The following is a 12,208-nucleotide window of genomic DNA, read 5'->3' on the forward strand; positions in this document are numbered from 1 at the left end:
CAGGTATGCAGCAGAGTTATTTTTCTTTACCCACAGCCGTCCACTGGCTGAATCAGGGGGACCACATGCGTGCATGTCTGGGTCTTGCTGGCCGACTAAAGACTACACATTTTGAAGAAACCTGGGATCCAAAAGTAAAGTACCATCTACTGTCTGTCTATCCGGTGACTGCCCAAATAAAGCTGGGTTTAGGAGCATCCACCTAGCTTCTGTCAGATAGGGGACCCTAACTGACTACAAACTGCCAGACTCCAGAGTTGTGTTCCAGAAGCTATTCAATTTATTGTGTGTTTTACACCAATATCTTTTGCTCCTCTATGGTGACAATGAGCGTGACCTGCAGTCTGTTTGCTCAGTTTTGTGTTTTCCAATCTCCTTCTCACTGACCTGCATTAAATATTTCTGCATAGTCCATTAAACAAGCTGAATTGTCTTGGTTTTCCCTAATTGTAAAAAGCTAAAGCTCTAAAGCTAAAACGGTACCCACCATTAGTTCTGTTGTCTTTACCACACAGCTAATTCTGTCCACGCTGCGTTTACCAACGCTCATCCACACATAATTACAATAATGGTATTTTCCATTTAGGTATATGTGGGACTAAAGAAGTTGCAAAATAAGCTTTTATATTTTCCTTGTGTTGGCGGAATGGCTAATTTTTAGGGATGCACAATATGTCGCCACCGACATCGGTATCGGCTGACAAGTAAAACTGGGCCAATATTTATAACCAATATTTATCCTGTTGCTGTTTGTGTACGCATTTCTGGAGGGGGAGGGGGTTGGCCATGTGGTATTTGTTTTGGCATGTGACAGTGATGCAGTGCAAAACTGTAGGGTGTTTAACTGAAGCAGAGAAGCAAAGTCAGTGGTGTCGTTTTTTCACAGTGTTGAAAGGGTAGTGAGATCTCTCCTAAAATACACTGTATTGACAAAAGTATTTGTCTACTTTTACATGAACATTAACATTTCTATTTTTCAATTCTTTTTATATTTCCTAATGGTCTTGTATAATTTTTGCATTTTTAGAGAATTTGGGGTTTTTAATTTAATTTAATTAAATTCAATAATTATTTCTTAACCCCAGAGGGAAATTAAATGTTGTTGTAGCTCATATTATGAAGGTTTCTTCAAAGAGCTGTTGTAGATACTGATGGTTGTGGGCAGGAAGGATCTCATGTAGTGGTCTGTCTTACAGTAGATCTGAAGAAGCCTCTGACTGAAGACACTACTGTTGTACAACAGTCTCATGATGAGGATGCTGAGGGTTCTCCGTAATATTCTTTATTTTATGAAGAATCCTTCTTTGCACAATGATCTCCAGAGGTTCCAGAACAGCTTGTAGAGCTTTTTCAAGTCCCTGGTTCTTATGCTGCTACCTAAGCAGATGATGGCAGAAGAGCTCACACTCCCCACACCAGACTTATAGAAGATATGCAGCAACTTGCTGCAAACACCGAAGGTCCTAAGCTTCCTGACGAAGTATAGTTTGCTCTGTCCCTTCTTGTAGAGGACTCCACAATTGCATCTCCACTCTAGTCTGCTGTCCAGGTGAACACTGAGGTATTTATCCTCCTCCACCACCGCCACTTCGTTTTCCATGATGAAACCACTGTTTGACCTATTCTTGATTCCCTTAAAATCTACAATCATCTCCTTTGTTTTATTCACATTCAAGATGAGATGATTCAGGATGACTGATACAACCCACTATTGCACAGTCATTCGACTATTTCTGCAGATCTCAGGAGTCTGTCTTGTACTAGAAGTCTGAGGTGTACAGAGTGAAAACGAATGGTGAGAGTACAGTCTCTTGTGGTGCTCCTGTGCTGCTGACTACCTGGTTAGACACACAAGCCTTCAGTCTCACGAACTATGGTCTGTTTGTCAGGTAGTCTTTGAACCAGGAGATTGTTGAGGCCTCCACCTGAGTTGTCTGAAGTTTCTGACAAAGCAAATCAGGTTGAATTGTAATAAATGCACTGAAGAAATCAAAGAACATGATCCTGCTGGCTTTGTCCAGGTGACCGTGGGTTTGTTGAAGCAGGTGTATGATGGCATCTTCAAGTCCAACTCCACAGCGATAAGCAAACTGAAGGGGGTCTTGATAGTTTGTTGTTTGCTGGCTCCAGTGGACCAACAGGAGTCTCTCTAGGACCTTCATGATATGGGGTGTCAGGGCAACAGGTCTATAATCATGAGTTTTCTTTGGTACCGGAACACGACAGGAGGTCTTCCACAACACTGAAACATTCTTCTTGGCCATACTAATATTGAAGAGGTGCTGCGGAATCCCACAGAGCTGGACCTGACACCATCTGGACCTGCAGCCCTATTCCAGTTCTGTCTTTCCAGCTGTCTCTTCACCTGACTTCTTGAGACACACAGGTGGAAGGGGAGGAAAAGGAAGCATCAGCATCCTCTGATTTGGTTGAAGGCAAACATGTAGAAGCAGAAGGGTCCATGGCTGAGGTGGAAGATAAAACGTTTAAGGTGACAGTCTGTGGATCAAAGGAGGGTGGGATGTCTGTCTGTTTCCCTGTCTCCCTCTCTGAAGGCTCTATTTTTCTTGTAAAGTAGGTTCTTTAGGTCACTGGTGATACCAGGGTTTGTTATTGGGGAAGCATCTCACCATTCCTGGGGGGGGTGGTGTTATCCACACAGAGGTTTATATAGTCGGTGACACACTCAGTCATGGCACTGATATCCTCTTCATGTGGCTGGCACAGTGTGTCCCAGTCTGTAGCCTCTAGGCAACCTCGCAGGGCTTCTTCAGCTTCCTGTGACCATCTTCTCACTTTATTATTCTCTATATTACAAGTTGCCTCTAAACAAGGGGCTTATATTTCAAGCAGGGAAAAACAAGATTGAGATGTGATTTGCCTAGAGGAGGTCTTGCTTTAGAGATGTAGAAGTCCTTGACAATTGCATAAAACAAATTCAACATTTTATTTTCCCTCTTCCCAGACACCTCCTCTAGCTCCTCCGGGGGGAGCCCAAGGTGTTCTGAGGCCAGTCGAGAGATAAAGTCCATCCAGCGTGTTCTGGTCCGTCCCCTGGGCCTCCTCCAGGTAGGACGTACCTGGAACACCTCCTGAGGGAGGCATCTTGTATAGATGCCTGAGCCATCTCAACTGGCTCCTCTCGATGTGGAGGAGCAGCGGCTCCACTCCAAGCCCCTTCCGGATGGCCGAGCTCCTCACCCCATCTCTAAGGGAGTGCCCGGTCACACACTGGTAAACTCTCTGGGTAAATAATATGGATGAAGGCTTACTGCTAACACTTTAATATCTGGGCTACAGAGACTAACACTTCACAGTAACAAGTCCTTGATGACACCACCTGTTGTTCACAGGTACTGCTAGTCCACTTCCTTTGTGTTTGCCGCTCCTCTTTAAATTTCTGTCTGCTCGTATGGTCAGAAAGCCTGGCAAAGAGACGCTGGAGTCAGGCATATGATCCTGCAGCCATGTCTCAGTGAACACAAAATACTGAATAGCTGATAATGTGGCTGGTCCTCTTTGCTCCTGCTCTGCATTGACGGCGCCTCCTTTTCAACTCATTAGGAATTTGGAGTTGTATTATCTGAGCTTTTGAGATATTAATTAGCTGCTCCCAATTGTAAAAAAAAAAACCCAACTTGTTATGGTGATGCATCATAATAAATGTCCAAAAATAAAACATTATCAACAAAAATCTTTCTAGCTGCACAGCATCCGATACCGGAGAGGGTAAACGTCCAAAAAAATCTATGTTTATCCACCACAAGAGGAATTTGAGTTCTTAGAAATAATTAATCAGTATTAAAAGTAGCAGAGCTACTCCAACCTGCTGCCACCTTGAGTGGCGCAATTCTAGGATGTTATTTTTATTGGCCATCATCAAAATACAACGGCTTAACATATATCAGTGTGTGTGTAACAAAAACATATATTTCACGATTTGAATGTAATTACAAAAGTAATGTAACTTTCCATTGCTCTTTAGATACTCCGATACTTTGGTAAGTTCCTGCTCACATGGTTCTGCCTGTAGAACCACAGTCTGAGAACAATAATGAGTCCAAACAATATGTCCACTTCTCCAGCAGACTCAAGACAACAAGCAGCATTGTTCACTTACCAAATGTCCCATAAAAGCCTCTTGGACCACATGTGCCAACGCCATATTTTTTTAGTGACATCAAAGCCTTTTCCTGTAATAAGGACATAAGACAAAGAATGAAATCAAAGTTTAGTCATTTCAAGTTTAAATGAACACAAGTGAATAAAAAATATTTCCTTACTTTCACACGCTCATTGTCAAGGAGACCCAAGAAGTTAAAAGAGGCAAAATTAATGCACTCTTTTCCATTGACTATGATTTTATGGCTGGGTGGTCTAAAAAAAAAAAGTGAAACAATTAAGACAGAAACAGTTAAAAGCACAAACCACACAAAATACTACTAGAGTTCTTCAGGATTAGTCCTGAAAATGTTATAGGGTGTCTCTGACCTTTAGTTTACTAACATAGGTGCCTGAAGCATGTAAAGCAGCAATAGCAGGCCCTTTTAGACCACAACTCTTTGATAGTCATGCAACCACAAACTACCACCCACCCCCATGACACACATCCCTGCCATTCAAATCCTACTGTTTGGCAATGCCCCGGAATGTGTGTACCCTTAACTGTAGGACTGACATGTGTGAAGAGATAACATGTGTAGGGCAGGTCCCCTGCACGCAATAATATCTGGGTAAACTCCTCACGCTGGCTGTCCAAATGCATGTGTAGCAACAATGACACCACCTTTTCTAGGGGTGGTGGGAATCAACATTTCAAGGGAAGAAAGAGAAGTTACAATGGATAAGAAGTATGCCCTGAAAGGGACTAAATACTAGAATAACCATATTCTAACATTTGCAATACTCTTTGTAAAAACTTTACATTTGTTTTATTATGTTTGTTTTGGCCCCTTAGGTTCCTCAAAGTGGAACTAAACTCCTCATTAAACACGTTCTGCTGGATAGGCTATGCCAGCATTTTTACTCTTCATCACTAGTGCTTGTCTTACCTACTCCATTATGAACAAATATTAATTTCCAGCTCTTTGCTGCATTGGCGGCCAGTGCTTTCATATTTTTTTTCCGGTCCCTTTTAACTCCTCCTTTCCTCTTTAGCTGTCTCTGTGTGTGTCTGTGCTGTTGTGACTGTGTATGTCTTCAGTCTGGGAGCTTCAGTAAACACTGAGCAGCATGAACTCCTGTATTGTTTATTTTTAAAAAATCAAACATGACCCGAACCGAGCCTTTCGTCCTGCCCCTTGGCGATAGCTGAGCAGGCCAGGCCAGCCAAGCCACCGGTCAGGCCACCTGGAAATGTCTTGGTGCTCCCCACAGCCAGTCCGACCCTGGGTCTAGGTGACAGGAGTCACATGAACCCTCTTAATTATGCAGCATGGTGGTCTTTGAAGCACAGTAGGTATACCGGTCAACAGCATAATGCACAGTTCCCACACTGCTAATATATGTAAGTTCAGGGAGGATAAATATACCTATGTTTTATATTATCGGCAATTTTCTCAGCTTCAATTGGAGCCATATTTTAGAAAAATCGGATAAGAAATAAGCGCCAAGACCGTTTTTGTGACAGATGCATGGTCATCCCACATCAGAACAGCATGGTTTTGTTGACACGAGTCAATGCATAGCAATGGCGTCTGTGTGCACACGTCACAGAGGCCTATAGGTGATGTTCAATCCAGTAATATACACTGCTAAAAAAAAAAAAAAGGGAACACTCAAATAACACATCCTAGATCTGAATGAATGAAATATTCTCATTGAATACTTTGTTCTGTACAAAGTTGAATGTGCTGACAAAATCACACAAAAATCATCAATGGAAATCAAATTTATTAACCAATGGAGGCCTAGATTTGGAGTCACACACAAAATTAAAGTGGAAAAACACACTACAGGCTGATCCAACTTTGATGTAATGTCAAATGTTAAAACAAGTCAAAATGAGGCTCAGTATTCTGTGTGGCCTCCACGTGCCTGTATGGCCTCCCTACAATGCCTGGGCATGCTCCTGATGAGACAGCGGATGGTCTCCTGAGGGATCTCCTCCCAGACCTGGACTAAAGCATCCGCCAACTCCTGGACAGCCTGTGGTGGATGGAGCGAGACATGATGTCCCAGATGTGCTCAGTCGGATTCAGGTCTGGGGAACGGGCGGGCCAGTCCATAGCTTCAATGTCTTCATCTTGCAGGAACTGCTGACACACTCCAGCCACATGAGGTCTAGCATTGTCCTGCATAAGGAGGAACCCAGGGCCAACCGCACCAGCATATGGTCTCACAACGGGTCTGAAGATCTCATCTCGGTACCTAATGGCAGTCAGGCTACCTCTGGCGAGCATATGGAGGGCCGTGTGGCACCTCCACAAAAATGCCACCCCACACCATTACTGACCCACTGCCAAACCAGTCATGCTGAAGGATGTTGCAGGCAGCACATCGCTCTCCACGGTGTCTCCAGACTCTGTCTTGTCTGTCACATGTGTTTAGTGTGAACCTGCTTTCATCTGTGAAGAGCACAGGGCGCCAGTGGCAAATTTGCCAATCCTGGTGATCTCTGGCAAATGCCAAGCATCCTGCACAGCGTTGGGCTGTGAGCACAACCCCCATTTGTGGACGTCGGGCGCTCATACCATCCTCAAGGAGTCGGTTTCTGACCGTTTGTGCAGACACATGCACATTTGTGGCCTGCTAGAGGTCATTTTGCAGGGCTCTGGCAGTGCTCCTCCTGTTCCTCATTGCACAAAGGCAGAGGTAGCGGTCCTGCTGCTGGGTTGTTGCCCTCCTACGGCCCCCTCCGTGTCTTCTGGTGTACTGGCCAGTCTCCTGGTAGCACCTCCAGGCTCTGGACACTACGCTGACAGACACAGCAAACCTTCTTGCCACAGCTCACATTGATGTGCCATCCTGGATGAGCTGCACTACCTGAGCCGCTTGTGTGGGTTGTAGAGTCCATCTCATACTACCACGAGTGTGAAAGCAGCACCAACATTCAAAAGTGACAAAACAACAGCCAGAAAGCATAGGTACCGAGAAATGGTGTGTGGTCCCCACCTGCAGAACCACTCCTTTATTGAGTGTGTCTTGCTAATCGCCAAAGATTTCCCCCTGTTGTCTATTCCATTTGCACAACAGCATGTAAAATTGATTGTCAATCAGTGTTGCTTCCTAAGTGGACAGTTTGATTTCACAGAAGTTTGAATTACTTGGAGTTATATTGTGTTGTTTAAGTGTTCCCTTTATTTTTTTGAGCAGTGTATATTAATAGGTCCAATTATGCAGGAGGACTAAAATAAACAAGGTACTTGTACTCGTACTCATGATTTCAAAGACATACATTCAAAATTAATGTTTTTAAAACCTTTAGAATGTGAATTATGATAGAAAATCTTTGGCTTTTGGAAATCTTCACTTCAGTTCAGACCCTTAATCATACTAACGTTAACAGTAAATCATTAAAATAGCTTGGAGTTTAAATTAAAATGTGCAATATCATCTGGTCTTTTTTTGTCCTGTGTTTAAACTTGATGTTTTCCTGAAACCTCTTACTGGGTTATCCATATAATCAGAACGGGTGAGTGTGACAACAGACACAAACTATATAAGAAAGCTTGAGCCTTGTGGATAGTTTGCTTGTCTAATTGTTTTAAATTACAGGGAAAAGGAAAAAGAATTCCAGTGTGTTTTACCCTGAAACAACATCATATTTAAGGGAAGGATGGTCTTTTGAAACCGGAGGGACAAGAAGATCTGGCTGCCATTCCTCAATCAGGTCTTCTTTTTCCTGCGACATAAATCATTGTGATAGCCGTTTGGTGATATATAACTTCAGAAACTTTATCTGCTTTTACTGAGCTATGCTTACCCTTTCTGTAAGCTTGTAAGTCTCATGAACTTTGTAGGTCTTGGAGAATAAAAGTCTGATGATCCACAATATCAAGATACCTTCAAGAATCAGGTGATATGCAGGAGCCTGGAAAAGTTCAGCATAAAGGTCAATTTAAGATTGATGCCCAAAAAAATCAGGGCTGTCAGAAAATAATATACAATCAACCTGAACAGTACAGCAGTTATAAAAGTGATTAAAAAATGTGATCACACGTTACTGTCAAACAAATGTGAGGTCCTTGTTTGTTCTAAATATACCTCCTTAATGTTAAACGATTTTTGATTTTTTGTGATTCACTTTTTTTGGGGGGGGGGGGGATATTATGGGTATGGTAGAAAGAAAATGGTCCGTTTTACCTATAATAGTTTATGCTTTAGGGCATAAATATGGTCTTGGTGATCAAGTCTGGATATTCAGGTTTAACTCTGAATGTACAACATACAGTGGATGAAAAGTAAAAAGATAGATCATGTTTCTCCTATTTTAGCTTCCCTTCATTGGCTCCCTGTTAAATCCAGAATAGAATTTAAAATTCTCCTCCTCACATACAGGTCCTTCTAAAAAAATTTGCATATTGTGATAAAGTTCATTATTTTCTATAATGTAATGATGAAAATTTAACATTCATATATTTTAGATTTATTGCACACTAACTGAAATATTTCAGGTCTTTTATTGTCTTAATACGGATGATTTTGGCATACAGCTCATGAAAACCCAAAATTCCTATCTCACAAAATTAGCATATTTCATCCGACCAATAAAAGAAAAGTGTTTTTAATACAAACAACGTCAACCTTCAAATAATCATGTACAGTTATGCACTCAATACTTGGTCGGGAATCCTTTTGCAGAAATGACTGCTTCAATGCGGCGTGGCATGGAGGCAATCAACCTGTGGCACTGCTGAGGTCTTATAGAGGCCCAGGATGCTTCGATAGCGGCCTTTAGCTCATCCAGAGTGTTGGGTCTTGAGTCTCTCAAAGTTCTCTTCACAATATCCCACAGATTCTCTATGGGTTTCAGGTCAGGAGAGTTGGCAGGCCAATTGAGAACAGTGATACCATGGTCAGTAAACCATTTACCAGTGGTTTTGGCACTGTGAGCAGGTGCCAGGTCGTGCTGAAAAATGAAATCTTCATCTCCATAAAGCTTTTCAGCAGATGGAAGCATGAAGTGCTCCAAAATCTCCTGATAGCTAGCTGCATTGACCCTGCCCTTAATAAAACACAGAGGACCAACACCAGCAGCTGACACGGCACCCCAGACCATCACTGACTGTGGGTACTTGACACTGGACTTCTGGCATTTTGGCATTTCCTTCTCCCCAGTCTTCCTCCAGACTCTGGCACCTTGATTTCCGAATGACATGCAGAATTTGCTTTCATCCGAAAAAAGTACTTTGGACCACTGAGCAACAGTCCAGTGCTGCTTCTCTGTAGCCCAGGTCTGGGGAATGCGGCACCTGTAGCCCATTTCCTGCACACGCCTGTGCACGGTGGCTCTGGATGTTAAAGGCCTCAGGAATCTTTTGCAGGTGTTTAGAGTTAACTCGTTATAGTCAGATTGGCTTAGGTTATCCTGAGCGATCTCTGTAGTTATGCTGTTATAGGCTTAGGCTGCTGGAGGACATAATGACCACTTTCACTCTCTTCGTTACATTCTCATACTACTCTCCAATTTTGCATTATTTGCTGTTATTTCAGCTTTTAACTTTATGTTCTCTCTTTTCTCTTCCTAGAAACTACACCTGACCTGACTCTGTCTACCTGTGACACCTTCATGGAGGGGGGCATCGGCCAAGCTTCTGCTGGCAACAACTTAATGCTCACCTTCTACTGATGATACACTTGGCCCTGTCTTTCAGTGTTTAACCCTGTCTCTCTCCTACTGACAGAGCTTTTATTGTGACTAACTGTATGTGCTCTCTTTCATACTCTAGCCTTGAAGACTGGCACAGAGTTTATCTGTTCTTTCTCCCTAGATGAAACGACTAAAGGAGCTACATCCATTAACATTTACTTTTCCTTCCCATAGAAAGTACTCCTGGATCAGTGCTTCTGTGTTCTTTTTCCTTCTCTGCTCTGTTCTCTCAAATCCCCAGTCGGTCGTGGCAGATGGCCACTCACACTGAGCCTGGTTCTGCTGGAGGTTTCTTCCTGTTAAAAGGGAGTTTTTCCTCTCCACTGTCGCTACATGCATGCTCAGTATGAGGGATTGCTGCAAAGTCAATGCCAGTGACTGTCCACTGTCGCTACATGCTCATCCAGGCGGAGTGACTGCTACAACTCACTGACTCGATGCAATCTGCTGGGTTTCCTTAGATAGAAAAACGTTTTATCCTATTTGAATAAATAACTGAATATGACTGTACTGTTCAATGGTTAGTTATTAATTGGAAGGCATGTGCCTGACTTGAAATTTATATGACTCGATTGCATTGACTTAGCGCATTTTAAAGTTACCCACCTTTCACACAATGCAACAGAAAACAACACTCTCCAATTATTTTTACCTCTGCCTTCCTCTGTATCTAAGATTTTAACGAGATTGGACAAAGATATGGATTTTAAAGTTGTCTTTTTATTTATTTGGGCGATGGTTGTTAAAAACAGTCTACCTTATACGGGCAGCGAAATAACAGGGTGAACACATGGTCTCTGCTAGATGAGGTGAATAAGCATTTGCTGTATTGTACATGATGTCAGTCGGTATAGCCTAAATGGACATGAACAACTGTTTGTAAAGAAGCTGGCTTCTGTACTGCAATCACCCTTCTAGAGAAGGTAGGCAGCAGGTAACAGGGATTCTCAGATACCAGGCTGGCGTGTGAACACAGAGGAAAAGTTTTAAGTTTTTATTTATATATACAGGTCCTTCTCAAAATATTAGCATATTGTGATACAGTTAATTATTTTCCATAATGTCATGATGAGAATTTAACATTCATATATTTTAGATTCATTGCACACTAACTGAAATATTTCAGGTCTTTTATTGTCTTAATATGGATGATTTTGGCATACAGCTCATGAAAACCCAAAATTCCTATCTCACAAAATTAGCATTTCATTAAAAGGGTCTCTAAACGAGCTATGAACCTAATCATCTGAATCAACAAGTTAACTCTAAACACCTGCAAAACATTCCTGAGGCCTTTAAAACTCCCAGCCTGGTTCATCACTCAAAACCCCAATCATGGGTAAGACTGCCGACCTGACTGCTGTCCAGAAGGCCACTATTGACACCCTCAAGCAAGAGGGTAAGACACAGAAAGAAATTTCTGAACGAATAGGCTGTTCCCAGAGTGCTGTATCAAGGCACCTCAGTGGGAAGTCTGTGGGAAGGAAAAAGTGTGGCAGAAAACGCTGCACAACGAGAAGAGGTGACCGGACCCTGAGGAAGATTGTGGAGAAGGGCCGATTCCAGACCTTGGGGAACCTGCGGAAGCAGTGGACTGAGTCTGGAGTAGAAACATCCAGAGCCACCGTGCACAGGCGTGTGCAGGAAATGGGCTACAGGTGCCGCATTCCCCAGGTCAAGCCACTTTTGAACCAGAAACAGCGGCAGAAGCGCCTGACCTGGGCTACAGAGAAGCAGCACTGGACTGTTGCTCAGTGGTCCAAAGTACTTTTTTCGGATGAAAGCAAATTCTGCATGTCATTCGGAAATCAAGGTGCCAGAGTCTGGAGGAAGACTGGGGAGAAGGAAATGCCAAAATGCCAGAAGTCCAGTGTCAAGTACCCACAGTCAGTGATGGTCTGGGGTGCCGTGTCAGCTGCTGGTGTTGGTCCACTGTGTTTTATCAAGGGCAGGGTCAATGCAGCTAGCTATCAGGAGATTTTGGAGCACTTCATGCTTCCATCTGCTGAAAAGCTTTATGGAGATGAAGATTTCATTTTTCAGCATGACCTGGCACCGGCTCACAGTGCCAAAACCACTGGTAAATGGTTTACTGACCATGGTATCACTGTGCTCAATTGGCCTGCCAACTCTCCTGACCTGAAACCCATAGAGAATCTGTGGGATAGTGAAGAGAACGTTGAGAGACTCAAGACCCAACACTCTGGATGAGCTAAAGGCCGCTATCGAAGCATCCTGGGCCTCCATAAGACCTCAGCAGTGCCACAGGCTGATTGCCTCCATGCCACGCCGCATTGAAGCAGTCATTTCTGCCAAAGGATTCCCGACCAAGTATTGAGTGCATAACTGTACATGATTATTTGAAGGTTGACGTTTTTTGTATTAAAAACACTTTTC

The 12,208-nt window shown here is 43.0% G+C and overlaps 1 protein-coding gene across 6 annotated transcripts in view; it reads right to left on the reverse strand.

The window, feature by feature from the left end:
- The window catches only part of sptlc1 (serine palmitoyltransferase, long chain base subunit 1), a 67,045-nt gene that overhangs the window by 48,086 nt on the left and 6,751 nt on the right, over positions 1 to 12,208 (reverse strand). For 5 of the 6 annotated variants that reach the window (XR_007039367.1, XM_047373258.1, XM_047373254.1 and 2 more), the window contains exons 2-5: positions 7,925 to 8,032; positions 7,749 to 7,843; positions 4,284 to 4,377; positions 4,121 to 4,193 (exon numbers count right to left, since the gene is read on the reverse strand). Coding sequence is in view for 5 of the 6 variants with exons in the window: in XM_047373258.1 (XP_047229214.1) it covers positions 4,121 to 4,193; positions 4,284 to 4,377; positions 7,749 to 7,843; positions 7,925 to 8,032 (370 nt within the window). In the remaining variant the exon portion in view is untranslated. The remainder of the gene's footprint in view (positions 1 to 4,120; positions 4,194 to 4,283; positions 4,378 to 7,748; positions 7,844 to 7,924; positions 8,033 to 12,208) is intronic. The other variant, XM_047373256.1, reaches the window with a different exon arrangement.

Source organism: Girardinichthys multiradiatus, chromosome 8 (assembly GCF_021462225.1).
Source record: "Girardinichthys multiradiatus isolate DD_20200921_A chromosome 8, DD_fGirMul_XY1, whole genome shotgun sequence".
Lineage (NCBI taxonomy): Eukaryota > Metazoa > Chordata > Actinopteri > Cyprinodontiformes > Goodeidae > Girardinichthys > Girardinichthys multiradiatus.